This window comes from Ammospiza caudacuta, chromosome 1, assembly GCF_027887145.1.
Source record: "Ammospiza caudacuta isolate bAmmCau1 chromosome 1, bAmmCau1.pri, whole genome shotgun sequence".
In the NCBI taxonomy this organism is placed as follows: domain Eukaryota; kingdom Metazoa; phylum Chordata; class Aves; order Passeriformes; family Passerellidae; genus Ammospiza; species Ammospiza caudacuta.
The window spans coordinates 128,417,085-128,438,297 of record NC_080593.1 but is presented as its reverse complement, the minus strand read 5'-3'; the positions used below and the strand labels follow the sequence as shown (position 1 = coordinate 128,438,297).

The following is a 21,213-nucleotide window of genomic DNA, read 5'->3' as shown; positions in this document are numbered from 1 at the left end:
TTTGTGCGCAGAAGAAAATGGCATAATATTAGCCAAAAAAAACCCTGAAAAACATGATTTAATTTTGTGTTTCCATTCCCAACCCTGAGGCTGGCAAAGAAAATGGTTGGGCCTGGTTCTTTTGATTTACCTTCAGAATCCTTAGCTTTCAAAGAACATTTCAGAATTTTGTCCTCAAATACAAATTATTCTTTTCTTGTCTCAGTTAAAAAACTTAGGAAAACAAACTTGTGTAATTGGTATGCCCACCTGTCCTACATATTTGTGAAATACTTTTTGAACACTTTTGAGGTTTGGTTAAAAATCACACAGACTTGAAGTTCAGCAAGGTTTCAGAGAACTGGTGTCTGTGATGAGTCGCTGCTGGCAGAAATGCTGAAGGAGAAGCTCAGCAGTTGCCTGTTCCAATTGCTACAAGCGGACACAGAGCAGCCAGCCAAGTGCAGATGCTGAGCAAATATTGCCTCAGAGGCTCTTACACATCTGGGAGAGTTTGAGGGACATAAAAGGGGAACTTGAGCTTTTACCACGGAGAATCCTAGAAAATAATAGCATTTCAGAAGATTATTAATAATAAGAATGGGACTTCTATGTGGGACACAGGACAAAATCTGCAGAAAATCAGACCTCATTAATTTTGATGTTCATGGGAGAATTCAGTAATTATTTAGTAATTAAAATTCAGTAATTAAAAATAAGCATTTCAGCTAGCAGACTATTTGGGTTTATGCTGCTGCTCAGATCTGTAGGGCCCCAAGTGATAAGGTGCCTAAAGCCTTGCCTAAGACCATGCTTGTCATTTATGGACTGATGCTTAAGATTTAGGACAAGAAATTTGGTTTTGAGAATGCCTTAGGGCACTGTTAAAAGATAACATTAGGGGTGATCTATTTCAGGCCGATAGTTCTTATTAAAAATATTTGTTTCCCAGTACATACAGACATTTTCAACAAACATTTTGGGTTTTGCATTCAAATAGTTATAGCAAATGCTTCCAGAATTATTTGTGTTAAAGTTTAGTGCCTAAGCTCAAGGAATCACATGAGTGATCCAAGTAATCCTCAGCTATCAATCCACTAGGAAAAGGAACATCTGTACTTCATGAATGTGTTTGCAGTTAACTACATTTTGAGACTCTCTGAAACCCAGTGGGTCTTAAACACTGTTCCAAAATTGCATTTTAAATGACCAAGAGACTATTTTGTCATTATCTTTCTATATTTTTTCATAATATGTTTCCAAATAAAGAGATTAATTCTTTAAACTCTGCATTTTATTCCAAAAATACTAAATTTTTTTTCTCTAGAAATTGACATAATAATTTGGGATGGCTGGCAAATCAGTGGCTTTAAGTTCACAAAAGAGTGCTTAATGTAATAGGAAAAGATCAGTAATTTCCAAAAATTCTCATCATTCTCCTTCATTTTCCTCACTAGCACTCTATGGAAGCTGGGAGAATATAGCAGGGAAATATGCTTACATTTTCACAGTATGCTTTCTTATCTCTCCACTATTAGTCACAAAAAGGATACACAAATGTTTGCACTGATCCAGCACAGATTATTATAATGCTTCATTTTATTCTTCACAAACAGAAAAAAAAATACTTTTGCTGCTGAAAATTGCACAAAGGCCATATTTTGGCAAAGGCTGATCTAAAATAAGACATCAAAATCACAAATAATAAGAAAATTCTTTTATCGAGGTTTTGTCATTGAGAAATAATAAAGTAATTTTTATACTACATTAGAGCAGATTGTTCTTGTTAATGTGATAGAATTTGTTTTCAGAGAAAAAAATAAAACAATACGGAACTTTACTGACAAATGTAAATCCATTTTTGTAGTTGGATGGAGCCAAGGGGTTTTCTGTTTCTATATAACTATATAATAAATTCTGTAAATTCTGACATAATACTCAACTGCTATCCAAAAATAAAGGGTTTTTTTGTTTTATATATGGATTAAAGTACTTAGAACTAGGAATTAAAAACAAAAGCACGTGATTGTATAATATTTATTCTAGATGACATCTGACTTCTACATCATCTCATTTTCAACTTCAATTTGGTTATTAACAGAGTTTAAACTACTAAAGCAGTCATAAGTACAAAGAAACAGAATTAAGTACTGGTTTCAAAAATGCCCTTAAGAATTTAAAAAGTTGATACTTATTCAAAAACAATAAGTTGGGTGCAAAAGAATTTTATTAGCTTTGGCAAAATCTGTGAGGGTATTCTGCCTGAATCATGTTGCTCCAAGTTCATTAAACAATTATCTCTCTTACTTTATTTATTTTGTCTGATAATACTCACAGGAAGTTTTGATTTTTTATAGACAAAACAAATTGAAACCAGACACAGCCAATATATCTGATGGGTTCATCTTCTGTCAGATAATTCAGTGAATAAAGCAGATAATAATTCAGTGTTTTACAGCAGCAGTGACATCCCAGAAGCCACAAAGAATATTCAGCTCCTTTTGCCTTAGCTGAGATCATGGAATGGATATTGTTTACGATAATTTCCAAAAAAACTTTTTTATACATTTTTGTAGATTTTCATTCCCTTCACATTATATTATTCATTCTTTTATTTTAAATAAAGATTTGGTTTATAGAAATTGCTTCCATTTCCTCAGACAACATATGTTTTAATTAACGTTACATACAAGAATATCGGAAAACAATTATAAATATTCAGATTTTTTCTCCTAGGAAGTACCAACACATATTTGATGGCAAGTTTTAAAAATATATTTAGATTGAAGCCAGATACCTTCTCAAAAGATTAAAAAAAATGAAACTATTGTCACTTTAAACAAAGAACTAAATATCTGTATAATCTGCCTGAAAGCCTTGTTTGTAATCTGCAGCAATTCAGTCTGTTGCCCTTCATTCTAGACTCGGTATATTAGTAGAAATAGAGAAATTAGGTTCACTTTTTACTTTTTCCTTCTCAAACACACACAGTATCAGTAGCGGCAAAGTTCCCAAAGAATTAAAACCACAGTGACAGAATGAAGTGCAAACCTTAGGCAAAGGTAATCTCTGGCTGGGCAAGGGGCCCAAAACAGCTCAGTTGTCTACAAATATTTCCTACAAATATCCAGGACATCTTCCTCTAATATCCGAGTTGGACTCTTAGGTATTAATCAGGAACACCTTCGAGGCCTGGATTTCAATCTAACTTCCTTACTATGTAACTGAAAACACGAGAATATTTCTCATTGAGCTAAATTACATTGAGAGCCTTTATCCCAAACCACCTTTTTCACTGTAGGACAAGTGGATCCTAGGAATACACAGACATTTAGTGTGGCTTCTAGTAAGAGCATCCCAGGGACATAGGTATGTATTAAAGAAAAGAAAACTCATTTTTTGTGGTCTAAGAAAAATGAGTTTTGAGCTTTCTGATATCTGACTCATTATTTGCAAAGAAATAAATGGTAAGTTTTAGGGCTAAATATACAAAATGTAAGAAAAATATCTAGGAAAGGTATTTTTATTCATTTCAGACAAAAGGAAAAACTTTTGGGATGTAGGACTTAATTCTCTTCTCCAAATACACTGATTAAGTAGCAAAATGAACATGGCTAGGAGAACAGATGCTATGGCAAAGACCAAAAGTTTGTGAGTTTGAGAAAGGACTTGAGTTTCAGCCACATAATCTGTCTAAATAGAGCATCAAATTTATGGATTGTTTTTGAATCTCATGCTTGGGCTCAGCTGGTAGTCTAAACAGCTGAACAAGAATAGAAGCTGACTGACATCAGAGTCAAAAAGTTATACTTCTAATTTGACATGAGTCCCAAAGCTAAGAGCTGCTCCACTAAATTCCAAATGGAGCAGATCATACAGGAGAAGAGAAATGCTGTTCCACAATGAGAGCACACAACTGCTATTTGGGAAGACCTCTGCTACAATTCTACTATATTTTCAAGTCACAGATTTTAAAACCAACCTCACTGAAACTCACCTGACTCTTCTAATACAGCATTTTCATCTTGTGGTTAGAACAGCTCTCTAATGACTTTAATCTTTCTCATGCTGCTCTACAAGAGGCTGTTAGCATAACTAAGCTAGATCTTGTTATCATTATATAAAATTTATTAATTAAATGTCTTTGGAATACCACATGAGTCTTATCAGTACAAATTAATGCTGTTAAATTGAAGCACTAGTGGCAAAGCAGCACAAGCATACATCCATGTGTCAACAGAGCTCTTGAAACTGATGTTATCCAGTAATGATTGCATAGGAAAGACTGTGCTGAGTAGAACACATTTAAAAAACACAACTGTGCTCCAACACAAAATTGTGTTTAATTTCACATCCAAAAATTTTCTCCAAAGTAAAGAGGATGCTTCCTTTTGTAGTAACATCTCTGGTGCCCAATATGGTGTTCCAACTCTCTCTGAGACAAACGTTGTTTCATTCTTGTTCCCTTACATAATGTTGAAGCTTACACTGTAGATTAAGCCTTGGTCAGGACCAGAAGAGTTTAATGAGCATGTTTTCATAAAACAAAATATGGTCTCTCACCACTTCAATATCATGTCTATTTCTACTGGACATACTGGATTTAGATCACAGGAGAGCAGAGAAAATGCTGTGTCTTTTCATAGCACTGGTGAAAGTAACAATTATCTGAGTAACTACTGCAGTCTGAACAGACTTTTTATTACACCAGCATGACATGCCATTCTTTATCACAGAAGGGTGGGTCTCTGTGAAAGGCGTTACTCACATAATATCTTAATACACATTCCACTCACCAAAAATCATTTCCTTATATCCAACTCACTTGGAAAATGTGTGAAAAAAACCAAATTACTTCCATGTTATCTACCCCAGTCCCTTGAAGAAAATTGTCTATTTTCAGATGTAAGAAACATATGACTTTGAAGCATACTATCATAAGTAATGAATTTATTGCTATATGTTAGAAAATTATTCACATCTTGAGTGTACCTTGTAATCATAACTCAGTCTTATAAGCCATTAATTTAACACATTTATTCAAGACTACCACTACTCCCAATCTGTCTGGTTTGCTTACACTACAGAACTATAACTTTTGTCTTTTCCAAGGTCACACATTCCCTAGTTTTTGCTTTTCTCACAGGTCCATCCTGTTCTCAAATCCTTCATTTTGCAGAGGGGACCATGCTGCTATTACAAGGCACTTCATTAACTGTGTCATGCTACTGACAGGGAAAAAACACAAAGCCATCTCTGCTGAAGAAATTATGGGAATTATCTCCAGCTAGTAGCTAGATGGATAGATGTAGTACAGATAGCTTTATCAAGGCTCTTTTCCTTTCAGAAATTTGTTTGTATTTCTTTCCTACTCCAAGATTATCTACAAAATGCTTGCCGATGTTCTTTGAACCAGTAATTCTGCCCCTCACAAGTGTTTCACTAAGACACAGGGGGAAGAGGAATCTGTGAAAAGTGCTCTGAAAATTTCCTGTGCAAACAGTGAAACCGTCTCAGCTCTAACACCAAAGTAGCCCTATGCCAGCTGTCATTTGAGAACAGCCCATTACCTGGCACTGCTTGGGTATTTTCTGTGCATGTTATTTGAGTCAGACCAAAACTACTCTAAAATTCAAGACATTTTTGAGTCCTCTTTTAAAGAACATGGGGGTACATCTATCAATGCAAGTGTGAAGATTTCATGATCGTAACAATGCAGAACATACCTTAAATAGTTATAATCCTGGAAAAATATTAAAATTCATTCAGAATATCTAGCTTTAAAAAAAAAGTGAGAATTATGAAAGACATTGTTCCCACAGTATGGGCTTTCAAATTATGAGTAATTTTTTTTTTCTGTCAAGAACATTCTCCTCAGCCAAGCCATATGGTTTTTGTAATTTTTGCTCAAAATCCCACCCACATCTGAAGTTATTTTGCACTAAGATAGTGGAACCAGAATCAATAAGCTTACACACACAATTCTAAAAGGTGCTTTATGGTGATTCATGCATTTTTATGTAGTCATTGTCTCACTTGAAAAAGAAAGTGGTGAATATAATGTACTAATTATTGCAAGAGGTTGGATCTCTGTCTGCAATTATTTGACTCATCAAGTTTTTGGGTATAAAATATAACCTGAACACTATTTGTAAATGGATATAACTACAACAGAGAATTATCCATCATCAGTTAATGCTCCAAGAGGAAACTGCATCAGCTTGAGTTTTTGTCTTTTCATTCATGACAAATACAATGTAAATGGTATATATATATACAATATAAATGGTATATATATATATACAATATAAACGGAATACCTATTTTGAATGAGAATAATGTGCAAGTTAACATTGCTACTGAAGCAATATGGAAAAAAAAGAAATGTCAGAGTTTAAAAGCAAGAAAGGTGGGCAGGGAGAATTATAACAGAACTTGAAACTTAAACTAAAACTTTCACAAGAGAAATTAAAATTTTAAGCCTTAAAGTCTTACAACAGGTGGAGACCACAAAATTAATTAGGAGGCCATATTCTAAAACAGGAGCTAAACAGTTTGCAAATACAAATTGAACATAAGTAACATCTGGAAGTTTTTAGAATGAACTGAACAAAGACACTGAAAAATAAAGTCTTTATTGGAATGGTAGCTCTTCTGTATAATTCAGGCTTGTAAGACTTACAAAGACTAGCGAGATGAAAACATGAGGTGACCAGCAACCTTACTGTCACAAACAAGAAGTCTTCCAGGAAATAGGTAGACCCTCTGTCCAAACTAAAGCTTAGTCACAGAGGTGGACTGTGGAAAGTATAAAAAAAGGTGTAAAATCCATCATGTCTAGAATGAAATCAGAGACATAGAGTCCAAAAATGTGTTCAGCTGTCCTTTAAGTAAGCAGAAGACACAGACCACCAGACTTGTTATAATAGCTTAACTTTACTGAGGCTCAGAGGAAAGTCAGGCTATTCCAGATAACACCATGTAAATTCCCAATAGAATTGCATCCAAAAGCACTTCCTGAGAAAGTTCTGGTGACTACCTCCGTGGTCTGGCTCTCAGTGTGTGAAGAATTTAAGCCACAGAAGAACATAAATTATCCTGCTCTGGTGTCATACCATGTATACACTATGGAGATAGCCATCAATTTGACCCAACAGCTTTATGGAAAAAAGAAAAAAAAGAAACTGCAACAGGAATGGAAGTGATTTTGTAGATATGTTCTTCAGGCACACACAAATGCTACTGATGACTTCTGAAACAATTGGCAGCAGTCTTGTTTTAAGCACTGAACTGTTGTTGGGCTCAGATATTAATCAGGAACATGAAATTAAAGGAATGTGAAATTTAGTGCTGAACGTCATTCGTGCCTCAAAGAAACCAAAAGAAAAAACAGCTGCTGGTCAGGAAGGTAGGAAGTGGTTGCCATATAGCTTAGAAATTCATCTTTGTGCGTACTGTGTACAAGGGATCCTAATCTAGCTCATGACATGAATGATTAAAAGAAGTGATAGGTTTTATTTTTCATCAGGGAGTGGAAAGTAGTAATTAAGGCATAGAGTACAATTAAATACTGACACGCAAGAAAAAAACTGGCTAGGAAAAAGGTTGCTGTGAGCTGGCTAAGGCACATAATTTCAAATACCTATTGAGAGTTTTTCTCAAATGAGAGAAAGCAGGAAAATTTACATGAGGAAACTCCCAACAGACTCAACCCCAAAGAAGGCCCCCTAGGAAACTCATAGTGAATGTTGGGCTATCAAGTGTGGAATAAATTTAGAGAATTTCATGGGAATTATTAAACTAGACATGCTAGAAGGCTAGAGAATAGGGAATTTAATACTCCATCACCTAATTTGGCAAAAATGGAGACAGTCACTGGGAAAGGTGCATTCATCCAAGAACTGAAAACTGGAAAATGATCAAGAAGTCTTGACAGCCAAGTTAGCACATGAGCTAACCATTTACTAAGATTTGATTATTGCTAATAACTGCGTAATAAATGCCAAAACCTGCATCTTGGACAGAAAGCTTGTAGAAAACACCCTTCTAAAGGGTCTTGGGTTTGCAGATGGCAAGCAATAATTTTTAAGCAATATTCCCCTCTAGAGATAAAAACTCTTAATAGTGTTTTACATTTACATTTACTCAGGGAAGAAAATAGGAAAAATGCTTGAAATTTGCTTCAGGGTGATCTCACCTGCCATTAAAGAAATTATTTGTTATTCCACTTCAATTTTTTCTGATAAGCAGCAAACAGTATAAAGAAAATGCATTGCAAAATGCAAAAGAACAGATGTAGTAGATACTGATAAGCAAAGGATGGAAGAATGAACTTATGGGGTTTTCTCTAAATTTATTCCAATTAGTATTGAATGCACAAAACTCAAATGGCCCAAGAGAGTTCTCGGTCAGAAATGAATTCTTAGAAACAAAGGTAAAAATTACACTGCACACCCTAAGACTAACAAAAAAATTGGAGGATACTGGGAACATATGCCCCTAAGCAAGAAGATACATAACCAACCTTCCACAACAGGGAATTTGCAGAAAAGGTTATGCACTCATTAGCTGTTGTTTTAGATACAAAAGAAAGTGTTACTTTATTTTCCAGATTGGAGGCTGAATGCAAGTGGAAAAAGAGGAAAAAACCGGGAGGAAAAATTAGTACCACTATTGCACTATTACCAACTGTATGGCAATTTATGTATAAATGGAGTTATATACTTCCTACTCAAAAGATTTATGGCTACCCTACCTCTCACTTAACCTGTTTACTGTACTGGTGTCCAGAACAGAACTGAAATGCTTCCATGTAAGCTGAAAACACCAGCATGAAACTGCATTAAAGACAAGGAGTGCCTCCCTGCTGTCAGTGACTCTGTAACCTGGCAGTGCTGTCACCCTTGCAGAGACTGCTCCCTTCCCAAGGAAGCTGCTGTAAGGATCTGTCTAGAGCCAGAGCATATGTGCAGTGGCCTCCTGACACTCTAACAGCCAAAATAACTTGTGGGGCCTTTAGCTGCAGTGCAGGCTGGTGGCCTGAATTCCTGTCCAGCTCAGAAGCTTGCAAGTACTTGCTTATAGCTTAAAAACTTCAACAGTGTTCCAGATTTCTTTCCAATAAGAACTAAATGCACTGAAAATAAATGAAGCCCAAGAGACCTATGGTTGCTGTTATTATATGATGAGATTTTTTCTGTTAGCTTTAGGACCCCAGTGAGTTATAAGCTCAAGAAGAATGTCTTAACAAAATTGGAAATCTCTATCTGAATGATGGGCTGAGAAAACATACATTAAGTTCAACTCCTCCAAGGAAGCCATCGTGGTGTTTCCCACTCCAGACTACCCAGCTTCCACTGGAAGAAAGACCAGGCTGATGTGTCAGGAAGGAGAGGGGTTGTGGTCCAACAGACGCCACACACCCTCTCTGAACAACCAAAGAATTAAGTTAGTGGTGTTGCTGGCTTGAAGCTCAGATGCTTTCAGGTATCCCAGTAATACAGAGAGTCCACCAGCCTCTACCATTCTGCATTCAACACTTATCAATATATGATAACCACAAAGGGGAGCCTAAGATTGTTACTTTGAAACTGTTCATAGGAGCAAAGCAAGCATGAACCCCATCTTGCTTCATGACATTTAGGATAAACTGTCAATAAAAGTCCAAAAGAGGTCCTTTTTATTTGGTAGAAGAAGTGATCCCTTAGAACACTAAATCATTCCTAAAGAGAAGCAGAATTAATTCAGGCTGCTTGAACTGGACAAAACCAACAGAATGTAATCCACTACAGATCTGCACTATTGTGAAGGAAAAGTGGAGGAAAATGACTATGTGAAGGGATATGTATAAAAAAAGGCCACATAGAAAAACTTTACAAAGGGCTGTATTTATTACACTGCCTAAGATAATCTCAGGCGATAAAAGCTGAGAAAATCATTAATGTGATATGTATACATTTTAAAAAGTCCATATGTAAGTTTGCACATACAATTTCTGATTTCCTCACTAGTAAAACTTGAGGAATCGTCAAATTTTGTTTCTCCAAAGAAATTTGATAGTTTATATTTTATTTGATTCTGAACCAAAATTGAGTAAAACAGTTTTCAAGTTTTCTGCTAAATTAAAACAATACCAATTTGAATATAAATTTCTAAATATTTAACTCTATTTATTCTCTAACTAGAGGATGTAATCTATTTCATAATATATATTCATTAAAGTGATGTTAAAATGAAAATAATATTTTAAATAGAGTTAAATTATTAGAAATTAGAAATCCATAACAGCAGTAGTCTGACCCAGGTAATTATTTATATTTTCAAGTAATATTGAAAATAAAGCACCAATAGAATCCAAAATTAGATTTTGGTTCAATAGGTTCAATAATATGATATTTTGTTTATTTCTACTACAGAATTTTTTCTATAGAAATTTTTACAGATTTTTAAATGCTTTTATTTTAAAACATTGAAAATTGTCTTTTCATTAGTGTTTTTTGAAAACTGTAAAAAACCCCCATTTCTCTGCCAGGCTGATAACACAGTGCTGAAAACTTCACGAGGAGTGTCATTGAAATCCAAGCCAGCCCTCAGAGACTCAGAGAATGGAGCTCCATCAGAAAGTTTGATCAGGCAGAGAATGAAAAAAAGTAACAAGTTATTTAGATTGGAGTAAAATATTTTTGAGTTGGCAAAGGGAAAATAGCCTGCTTGAAGTCATGTCATCTTTAATTTGTTAAGTTACTTATTTTCTTGTAATACTATTTGAAGTATCAACATTTCCAATACATTAACTTGATTGGCAGAGGTGGTGTATGACTTGGGATAAACCCCAGTAAAAAATTTTATTCCTATCTGCTCCAAATTCTGAATGAGTTACTCTCAGCTGAAAAGATCCATGCCTTAGAAACATCATCACTTGCCTTTTACCTCTGAACACCACATCAAGTCAAAATTTCAGCAACAGACAGCAGTGTTCTGGCCTTATCTCATTTTAATCTCAGCAACTGATCTGAGAGAAATTCTAAATCAGGGGCAATAATGCTCAACTAACTGAGTAAAACTTATTTTCGAAAGTAACAGACATGATGAAAAGTAGTTCATAAAAGACTGCAGGACCATACCACATCACTATAGGAGGAATTATCTGTTTAGGTTAATAAGAAGTAGTATTTGAAATCTGATACTTGTATGAATTGTACAGCTATTGCATGTTTTTCACCTTACCATTTTGTATTCTTTCCAGCTTTTCTGAAAATCCAGACTTCCATCTTCTCGGTGTTGTATAACTGTCCATCCTCCTCCAGCAATTTCCATATTACAAAAGACCTACAACATTAAATAAAAAAAAAAATTTTAAAATCCAAGTAAAAAATAAAACAAGTTTGAGTTGAAATTCTGTCATCTTGGGGGGGGGGGGAAGTATTTGTGAATAACAGTATTAAGTGAGTATGTTTTCCTGTGCACTCATGCCCTATTCCCTCAATGACATCATCAGTCATTTGGTAACAAGCAGTTCTCTCATTATGTTTAGTGTAATTCTCCCAGCAATGTCTCCTTTCAGTACATCCCCAAGAATATCTCCCAGTCATCCCCTTCTACTTCTTCAGCTTTCCCCTTCACATTTCCTCCACACTCTTTTTTCTATTTTCTCTGTAGTGCCTCTGAAACCACTCCCTTCCTTTTAATAAACAAGAGTAATTCTCTCAGTGATAATAATGCTTCATGTAGCTTTTAGCAGAGTGTCATTTGGTCTCAGAGAGTATCTCAAAAATTCTTGCAGAAAACATTCATCCTAGGAGTCTGAAATGTATCACAAATGAAGTTATTCTGTTTTCCTTTGAACTGTAATATTACCTACAGTGTTCCAGGCAGTGTCCCAAAATGGGACAGGTGACCTCAGAGAACGCTGCCTTATAAGACAGAATGTAGGTAGGAACAGGCTCAAGACATGAGGTCTGTGAGACAAGGTCAGAAGTTAAGATACATACTCAATATGTAAGATCATACCCTGTCACCACTGCACTAAAAAAATTATAACCTAGATACTAAAGATTCTGTGTACAAAGGATAATGAAACAATTTGGACAATTTTGTTGACCCTTGATATTAGAATATTGTGCAGAGTGAAATCTGTTAACAATCTCAAACAATCCATATAATGATAAAAATTAATATTAATTTGTATTCACTTCACTTTTTCATTTTCCTTCAAAAATACAGAAGATGAACTATGAAAAAATTAAAATACTACTTGTGCATTTGCTTTCCTTAGTATATGACAAGCAGTAGTAATTTTTGTTCCTGTTTTTCTAGGACACTTGATTTTAAGATATAACTTTCTTAGGGCTACTCATTCAAGCAGATTTTCCTGATTTCATTGCCCTGGACTCATCCATGCCATATTGATGCACCTATCCTAAATTTCATTTGTCTGTGCTTTTAAAAGCTGCATTCTGGCCTTTAAGTAAAAATTCAGTATGCAAAAGTGCTGAAGAGGTTTAGCTTTTGGCACTCACATTAGCAAGAGTCAACCCATTAAGCACTGGTTGGCAATTTAAAGATTTATATTGCTTCAACAAATTGGAGGTTACTATCCAACACAGTTAAATAAAAATTTGTCCCGCAGTTGACTAGAGGACCATATTGTACCCTCAAGAAAAGCCATTCTAAATTTCTCCAACTCATAGGAGCTATCACAGTAATAATATGCAAGTATTTTTGTTTTAATTTGCACCAGCCATGCCAAGGGAAGTCCCTGTGAAAGTGCAGGAAGGAAATAGAATACCAGGACAAACATGAACTTGATTCAGGATAACCACAAGAAAACCCACAATTTTCTAGACAAATATTTTGGCCCTATTCTTTCTTTAGGGAAGCCACTGTGAGTCAAAACATTTATCTACAGGATTTAATGTCTTTAGTCTGATTTACGGTGAGAACTTCTAAAAGATGGATTTACTTTCCTTGTAAGTCTTTTCAAGCTCCCATGAATCCACTGCCAATTTTTAAAGCAGTAAATCCTCAACTATATTAAGACTACTCATTCTAAAGATGCATGCAAATGTTGGGATTTTCATAGTACAATATAATGAAATACCTATAAAAAGACTGAAGTGTTCTGAATAATATATCAAATTGAAAGAGAAAATGCCACAGTGAAAAAAATTTGCCAGCAGCACATTTTTCACTTGCCATCATTGTATGGTCTGGCACTTTCCACAGTGGTAGACACGAACACCTGCCCATATCAACAGGAGCTCCATGGTGATTGTAGATGTTACTGGGCATAGGTTTAGCCTTGTCTGTCCCAGAAAAGATCAAGGCACTCAGCCATTTAACAGCATTTAATTTGTTCTGACTTAACCCTCTATTAGAAAAGAAAAGGATGAAAAAAGTGACTGAATTTGTATGCATTATAGTTTCTGATTTTATAATTCATAAAATAGCCTTAGAATAAAAGACCATCCAAAATATTGCACTCTTGCTCTTCCTTAAATGCATGGGTAAAAATTCTCAAGCTCCTAAAAGGCAAATATAGGATTATTTCTACTTATTTTACATTTATGGACTAAATTATTAACACTTTTATAATTATCATTCAGAGATAAGCTCAATTTTAAATTAAATGTGAAATTTCTACAAATTTCATTTTAAGTGCATGCACACCAAGACCCCACAAATCTACCTCACTGGCATGGAGCAACAAGTTCAAGACCAGACCTTTGAGATGCAGGGGATGTGTCTGTGCTATGCAGAAACAGTCTGATGACCACCATGCTGGAGGACAGCTTGCACAGTACAGGGGGATAACCTACATTAAATGGGTTAAAATTCTGCCAGATATGCTCAGAGAGAGCATCAGCACCAATTCAGTGGGAGTCCACTAGAAGAAAATAAAGGGGAGGAGGGAAGAGCACAGCTCCAGCAATTGCTTTGGCAGAACCATGAGGACGCACAGGGGTGGATAACATTGCATTTTCAGTGTGGTGCACCCAGAGGATGGTGAGAGGCACGCTTGTGGGGGCATTAGGGGAGACAGGGGACAGCCAATGTATTGATCCAAGGGCACATAGAGAGATCCTACTTGCAGTCAGACCAATCACACCTGGCCTACTTTGGCTCCCAAAGGTGGCTTGGCTCTTTCAACTCCAAAATGGGAATGACTTTACTTTCACTGCTCCCTTGCTCGCCAGAAGCCTTGCTTCCTCTCTAGCTCACCCTGACTTTGCTGGGGACTGAGAGGATTCTTCTTGCCTTTTCTTTCCCTCAGAGTAATCATTTGTCCACATTATCAGGCACTGCACATATACTCATCAGAGTAAGCCAATTAATTACCTTAATAATTTAATTATATCTTTTTCTCTTTCTATATAAAAATATGGAATATTATTAAGATCCTTTTAAACAGATATGAAACTAATTTTGATCAAGGACTTGAAGGTTAGTGAATGAACTGTTGAAGCTAGGAACAAGAAACAAAAATTGCAGTCTAAAGCATGTGTGAGAATATAAAAATTAGATATGTAAATGGCATGAAGGATAATTTTTTGTGAATGTATGGATGTGAAACCAACAAAACACCAAAACTGAGAGTAACATTTGTATATATGACAAAGGTATTTTCGATTGATTATCGGGGTTCTAGTAAGTATCCCTTAGAAAATATAAAATTAAATGAAGGCATATTTTGTAGTCTGATGTATAAAATTGCTATGAATGAGATAGTTGAGTAATACAGAAGATAAAAATATATTAGGGCTCCTAAGACATGCCAGAACTGTGCATTGCATTGTGGTAATCCAGATAACTAAGCTGGCTTAAAACAAGCCTGTCTCCATGGAGTACCTATCAGGATATCAGAGCAGTCTGATTGTGTCTGCATGGTGCTACCTTTGGGCTAATTAGTGCTGGCACAGTGCTGCATTGAAGTGATTTTGAAGCTATCTCAGCTGGAGTTAGTTCAGCTATCTGCACAGCACTACCTTGCAGCTTGTTTAAATGACCTTAATGTCTAAAAAAACACCTGTTAAAGCAATCACACTCCTCACTTGACTAACATGAAATTGTCTGGGCTCACCTCTTGCTGTGTTACTGCTAGGGCAAGACAGAAAGAGGTGTATCAGAAATACCCTCAACACACAGAAACACACACTCCTGCCTTTTCTTGCTAAAACAGGAACCCTCCAGTAAAACAGCATCTGATAGCAGCATCTGTAACCAGGGATATAGTGGAAACACAGGATGGCTTCCATTGTGTCACTGTCCTTAAACTGCCAGTGAAGTGAGTTTGAGGTAAATATACCAGAAGCATGAGTGTCAGGTACCCATTGTTTTTAATTGCATCCAGCTTCTGGTTATGGTTCATGAGCTTCAGTAAGGCTAAGAAAACTACTGCCAATTGGTACATCTGATTTGGACACGGATGTCACATCTCTTTTTGAGCAGAGCAGCGTCTACAGAATTTCTTTTATTATTCTTGTCCTGCTCAGTAATGCTTTCAGGGATATCTGCCTTTTCTGTCATGTCAATTATTTTCCTATTCACATTTTCCAGAATTATGTTGGTCTTGGCCCATAAAGCTCTCCCACCCCAATTCTACTAATGGCTTAATGAACTCTATTTCCTCACTAAACTAGGACATCTTGATGTTTACAGGCTTCCAAAGGCCTTTTGTAATACCGAATTCCACTTAGGAGCAACGTTAGCATATCTTAATATGATTATAATATTACTATAAACAATAATATTGGTAATATTTTTTACAGTATTTTTATGTTTGCAGGGTCACCATTTTAGTGCAGTAAGAATAAATTCACCAGATAGAAGTGGTTCCCTCCCTCCCGTCTGGCCCACTTTATGGCACTGCTGTATTTCCCAGGTAATCAGCCTTCACCCTCGGTGGCTGCTCCAACAGTGCCCTGTCAGAGGGACAGCCAACATTCCCCCACAGACAAGTTGGGTTGAGGTCATCCTCTCATGTTCCTAACATCAGTTCCTGACTCAGATGCCTTAGCAACAAAAGCCTTGCAAAAAAATAATCTCTTATACAGACCAATGTTTCATTTGCATAAAAGAAACCCCCTCCCAAGTCTCTTTTTTGAGAAGGATGGGATTATACACGCTTCATAATTTCAAGCAGTGCTGGCACTCAGCATGTTGTGTTCTTTACAGCCAAACCTGCTTTTCCCTGTCCCCTACATGAGAAGCAGATTTTTTTTAAATCCTTATCTTTAAAAACTACTCATTCTGCTCCTTCTTTTCTTGTGCTACCAGATAATCCCCAAGATCAGCTTCCTAATTATCACACTTTACAAATTCACTTCTAAATTTTATTGCAGATTTATTTGCAGCCATAGTCTGATTCAACTGGGCTTGCCAAGTGGGAGGAAGTGAATCAACTATTGAGTGTACATTGGAACTTAGGAAGGATTTTCTGTCAGCGGGAAAGAAGAATGTCTGGAATAATACAGTTAATCATTTTCTCAGTCTATTATACTTATTAAAGACTAAAGAGAAGATAAGCTTTTTATACCAGTACAATATTTTGTGGAATGATAACGTCAATAAAGACTCGAAATGCTCCTTTCTGTTCAGAGCAATGTCGTATTAACAAACAAGAAAATAAACCCAGTCTTACCTTTTTAGGATCTGACACATTGTTAATATAAATAGTGTAGACCCCACTTTTGTTAACACCAGATTGGTATACATCTGCACAGTCTCTGAATGGCTTTTCTTCTTCCTTTTTTGCATTCTTTAGTAAAACTGCAAAACAAAAGACATGATAATATAAGTTACAACAACAGTCTTAAGCATTTCTGTATCTAGGAGGTCCACTTTTGCACACATCATCCCTTTTAAAAATGCACAGTAATAATTGTACTGTGTTTTCCACACAGTTCACACATTTGGCAAATTCTAGTAAAGAGCTAGTAAGAAGCTTTTGGACAGATGGCAGAAGTAGGCACCAGAAGAAGTCATGATACAAATAGCTAAACAGAGCATCCTGTCTGCTGAGAGGTAACACAGCATATTCTTTCTGAGTGCAAAGCTCTGTGCCCCTGCAGGTGTTGCCTCTGACTAAAGATGTACCCTCAAGGTTGCCGAAGAATGCCCCAGAGATGGCAAATAAAGGTGGAAAAACGTGTTCAGTGTTGTGATCTGACACAGATGCTCACTTAAGACAGCAATGCTGGAAGGAGAGAGTTTGTGCTGTTCATGAGGTAATAACCTTTGAGCAGCATAGGAGCTTGGGGCAAGGCAGCTGCTTGCTTAAATTTATTTATTTTGTAGAGAATGATTTAATTATTTTCCTACCTACATTCATAAAATTTGCTAAATAGAATAAAAGAAAAAACAGTGCTACTGAGGTCAGGTGTCTAGAGGCAAGATTTATAGAACTCATTTTGGCTCAGCACAGGGAAACAGTTAATGTTATAACACCAGTGCAGATCTTGATCCTGCATATTACAGACAGACCATGTATATATGAGTCTGGGCTGAGAAATCAGGAGTGCAAAATGTTGAGAATCCCAGTCTTGAACAACCAGGAAATTCCCTGTAGAAGGAGTAACATCTGAGAGTGTTCTTCACTCTCACAAACAAAAGTAGCATGACCCCTGACAATAGTGAAGGATATGATTCTATTCCAACAGCACATATTTTAAGCACATCAGTATTCCCATGGAAATCCATCTGCCTACTCAGATTTTTAAAGTTAAACATGTCCTTAAGTGATGTGCAGGGTTCAGGCCAGCACTTCATTAATCCCTACAATAAGGATACAATATTTAAGTCTTCCAGACACACTCATCCTCTCGTGAAAGGTACTTCTTTTTCATTTTTGGCTTGAAAGTGTGAGTTATAGATACAAAAGGGACTACATCTCAGTCACTCTGAGTGAAATGGCCTCTGGGCAAAGCTGATGCTGATGTGCAACAGGGCAATGGCCTGGCACAGTGTGTGGGACTACATGGGCCATTGGTGGTGAGAATAATGCCAAGGGCATGCAGTTGGAAGTACTATCTCCCCTTTGAACACCTCAAAGCAGTATTTTAGGATGGCAAATTCCTGCCAGAGCACTTGGTATTAATACCATTTCACAGATGGGGAAATTGAGGTAAAAAAAGGTTAAACATTTTACCTCTGTCATTCCATGAAAAGGTGAAAATAGAAAAATAGTGAGAAATCCAATCCTGACTGTAAGACTACATGGCTCTCTAGGTAGCCATTTTGAACAAAAATTATATTATTCTTTCTCATTTATGTGTGTTCATATTATTATTTTTACATTTTATTTTAAGAAACAAAAATCCCTTACATCTCCCTTTCCATGTATTTACTTCATGTTTGTTATTTTTATTCAGCACTCTCAACAAAAATCAAACCTAATTTATATATTTGCATATGAAATTTGATTAGGAAATCATTGGCTTTGAAACTTAGACATATTTGGAAAAGGTAGTGTTGGCAATGCTGTAGATTGCACACTTCCCTGTGAGATGGCAGAGAGTGAGGTCCTTAGCAAGGTGCACATCAATTGTGCACTCTCTCAAAAGTGACATTTTTTGAGATAAGACATAGAACTGAGGCCCTCGTGATTTGTGTTAATTAAAGACCTCATGGTACTTTTTGTAAGCAGATGGTGTCAGTATCTGTGGCCAAAGTCCAACCTGAATAATTACTTGGGGCTGGAGCCAAAACCTAGAGGAGTTACAGCAAAGCCTCTCATTGATTTCAGAGGGCCTTAGAATAGATCCATTCTTTCTGGCCTGAATTTCTCAAATGCTGTTGTTTCAACTGGAGACATCAGTCTCTCCTGTCTCAAAATTATATTTAGTGGTGCAGAGGCACTGCTCATTTTCTTCAGTCTTAAAACACTTATATTTTATTAGCTGTATGCAGCAAGATTATCTTACCTCTTATATGAGTGTTATACACACATTGAAAACCACTTGGAAATAACCATTAAGATTCAATAAAGGAAATTTGAATTTGGGTCCTTTCTAGCTGAAACTTAGACAAAAGAAATCATGAGTATGTCTTAAAGTTTATATCATTAAAATTTTAAACAAGGTAAGATTTCAATATCAGAGCAAATAGCTTTGGTAACTTTCCAAAGAGATGGATCTCTAATAATTGTCCTTAGAAATAAATTATCATGCTTAAAACTAAAAGAAACACAGTAAAAAGGATGTTTGTGTGAGAGATGAAGTTGGAAAAGACAGATAAATGTGATAGACATGGCCATCTTTGGTCTTAGACAGCTGAAGTAGCTGAGATCATACAGAGTAAACGTATAATTTCCTAAAAACTAAGCAATCCAATACGCGTTTGGGGTTTTATTCCGCTGTAGCCAGGAGAAGATGGCTTTCCTTGAGTGCCTCTCACTCCTTTCTCAGGAGCTGGTGCTCCCACTGGAAGAAAAGCCCAGCTCCTTCACAAGGACCTATACTATTACAGACTGCAGCACAGTATATTAAGCATGACTAGCTGAAGTTTAGGTTTTCTTAATACATTACACTGTAATTTGCAAAAACAGCCCAAACTTGACAGAAAATTAATACTCAGGAATGTCACTGCTAATGTGTTTTTAGCATAAAATATGTTTTCTCTAAGGTTTGCTGTTGTTTTTCTAACTTAATATTCCATAGAGTTTCCAAACTGCTTCTACGTACTATAACTCCAGACTATTTTTCTCTACATTACATAGGCCTTGAATCCTTTATACATTAAGTCCCTGAATGATGTATTGTCTCACATATGGTAGATGTGTAAGTACATTTTTTTTTAAAGTAAGAAATTTCAAGTAAGTTAGTTCTAAAACAAAATATGTAACAATTAAATTCCTCAGTCAGCTTCAAGATATTGACTTTGCACAAACTTCTAATGTTTGTTTAGCTATTTTCATATACAATTCTTATGACAGAGTTTTATGTACCTGAAGAAAAAGATAAGTCTATGTCAAGAAAAATAATATTATCATTTTTTAAACTTGAATGCTTAGCCAAGATTTGGAACCTGGGAGGGTTTTCTGATTGCCTTCTCTGGATGAATAAACTGGTCATGCTCCTTTAAAGCAATGTGTGGAAAGCCCTGTTTCCCTGAGCAGAAGGAGAACCAACAATAATGTTTTCACAGCAGTTCCAAAAGTCTTCTGGGTATTTTTTAGCACAGTAACTTTCTCCTTGGGCTATACTAACTGTTTTCCCCTACTTGATATCAATTATTTCTTTCCATTATCAGTCCTTCAGCTGTTCCTTTTCCTCAGTGCCCTGGGTGATGAGTGGAGTCCAGACAGTAGAGGAAGTGCCATCCATAACTGCCCAGGCCCTGCGGATGATGAACAGGAACCCAGATCAATGAGGTGTCTGCTAACCCATGGGCTGCACAGCACTGTCAGAACCCAGGAAATTCCTCTGACTGCCCTGGAGGACTTCAGACCCCGGCAGGGGGAACAGAGACCTTGACATGGAGTCAAAGACACCTGTGCCTTCGATTTTAACCCATGGAAACAATTACCAACTTTGTGCGAAGAGTTACAAGCCACAAGTGTTTGAATAGAATGATAGTGAATTTGTCACAGGGTGAAAAAGTAGAATTTTGGGGTTTTTAGAATGGGGGTTCAGGAGGCAAGATGGAGGAATCTGGGCCTGTCCTGTCTTTCTCATTCTTGTTCTTGTCCTCCATCTTCTGCTCTGATGGTGGAACTTTTGGACTGGTTTAGGGTAGAGACTGACTGTCTAACATAAGTGATAAGTATTGGAAAATTATTGTAAGTAAAGTACACGTAGTTTTTAGTATAAAAAGATAACACCATCCTGAGGGTGGTCAGTGTGCCCTCAGTAAGTACATTTTAAAAAATGTGCTTACAACCCAACCTGCTGGACAGACCTCCACAGGTCCAAAAAGGAATGTGTTAGATAAGAAAAAATAAACAACCTTGAAAACCAGAGCTGAGGAATCATGACTTCTTCCTCAAGCGTGGGGGTGGGGAAAAGGACTTTTTAGTACCTTGGGAGCCATTATGGCAACAACTCAGAACCCGACACAGCACCAGGGCTGAGCAGTGTTCTGCTGCACCTGCCCCCAGGATATTAACCCTCAGCAGAAAGCTGGGGTCAGCACCTGAGGCTGCAGCCCCTCCAGTTTTGTTAGAATGGCTTACCTGTGCTTGCAAGTGAGAGAGCTCAGATATATAGGGCTTTTCCCCAAATCAATAGTCATGGAAAT

At 36.5% G+C, this 21,213-nt stretch overlaps 1 protein-coding gene across 1 annotated transcript in view; it reads right to left on the bottom strand.

Moving 5' to 3' along the window:
• Nucleotides 1-21,213, bottom strand: part of ANGPT1 (angiopoietin 1) — a 151,034-nt gene that overhangs the window by 39,902 nt on the left and 89,919 nt on the right. The window contains exons 5-6 of the mRNA XM_058806938.1: nt 16,619-16,746; nt 11,206-11,307 (exon numbers count right to left, since the gene is read on the bottom strand). Of these exons, the coding sequence (XP_058662921.1) occupies nt 11,206-11,307; nt 16,619-16,746 (230 nt within the window). The remainder of the gene's footprint in view (nt 1-11,205; nt 11,308-16,618; nt 16,747-21,213) is intronic.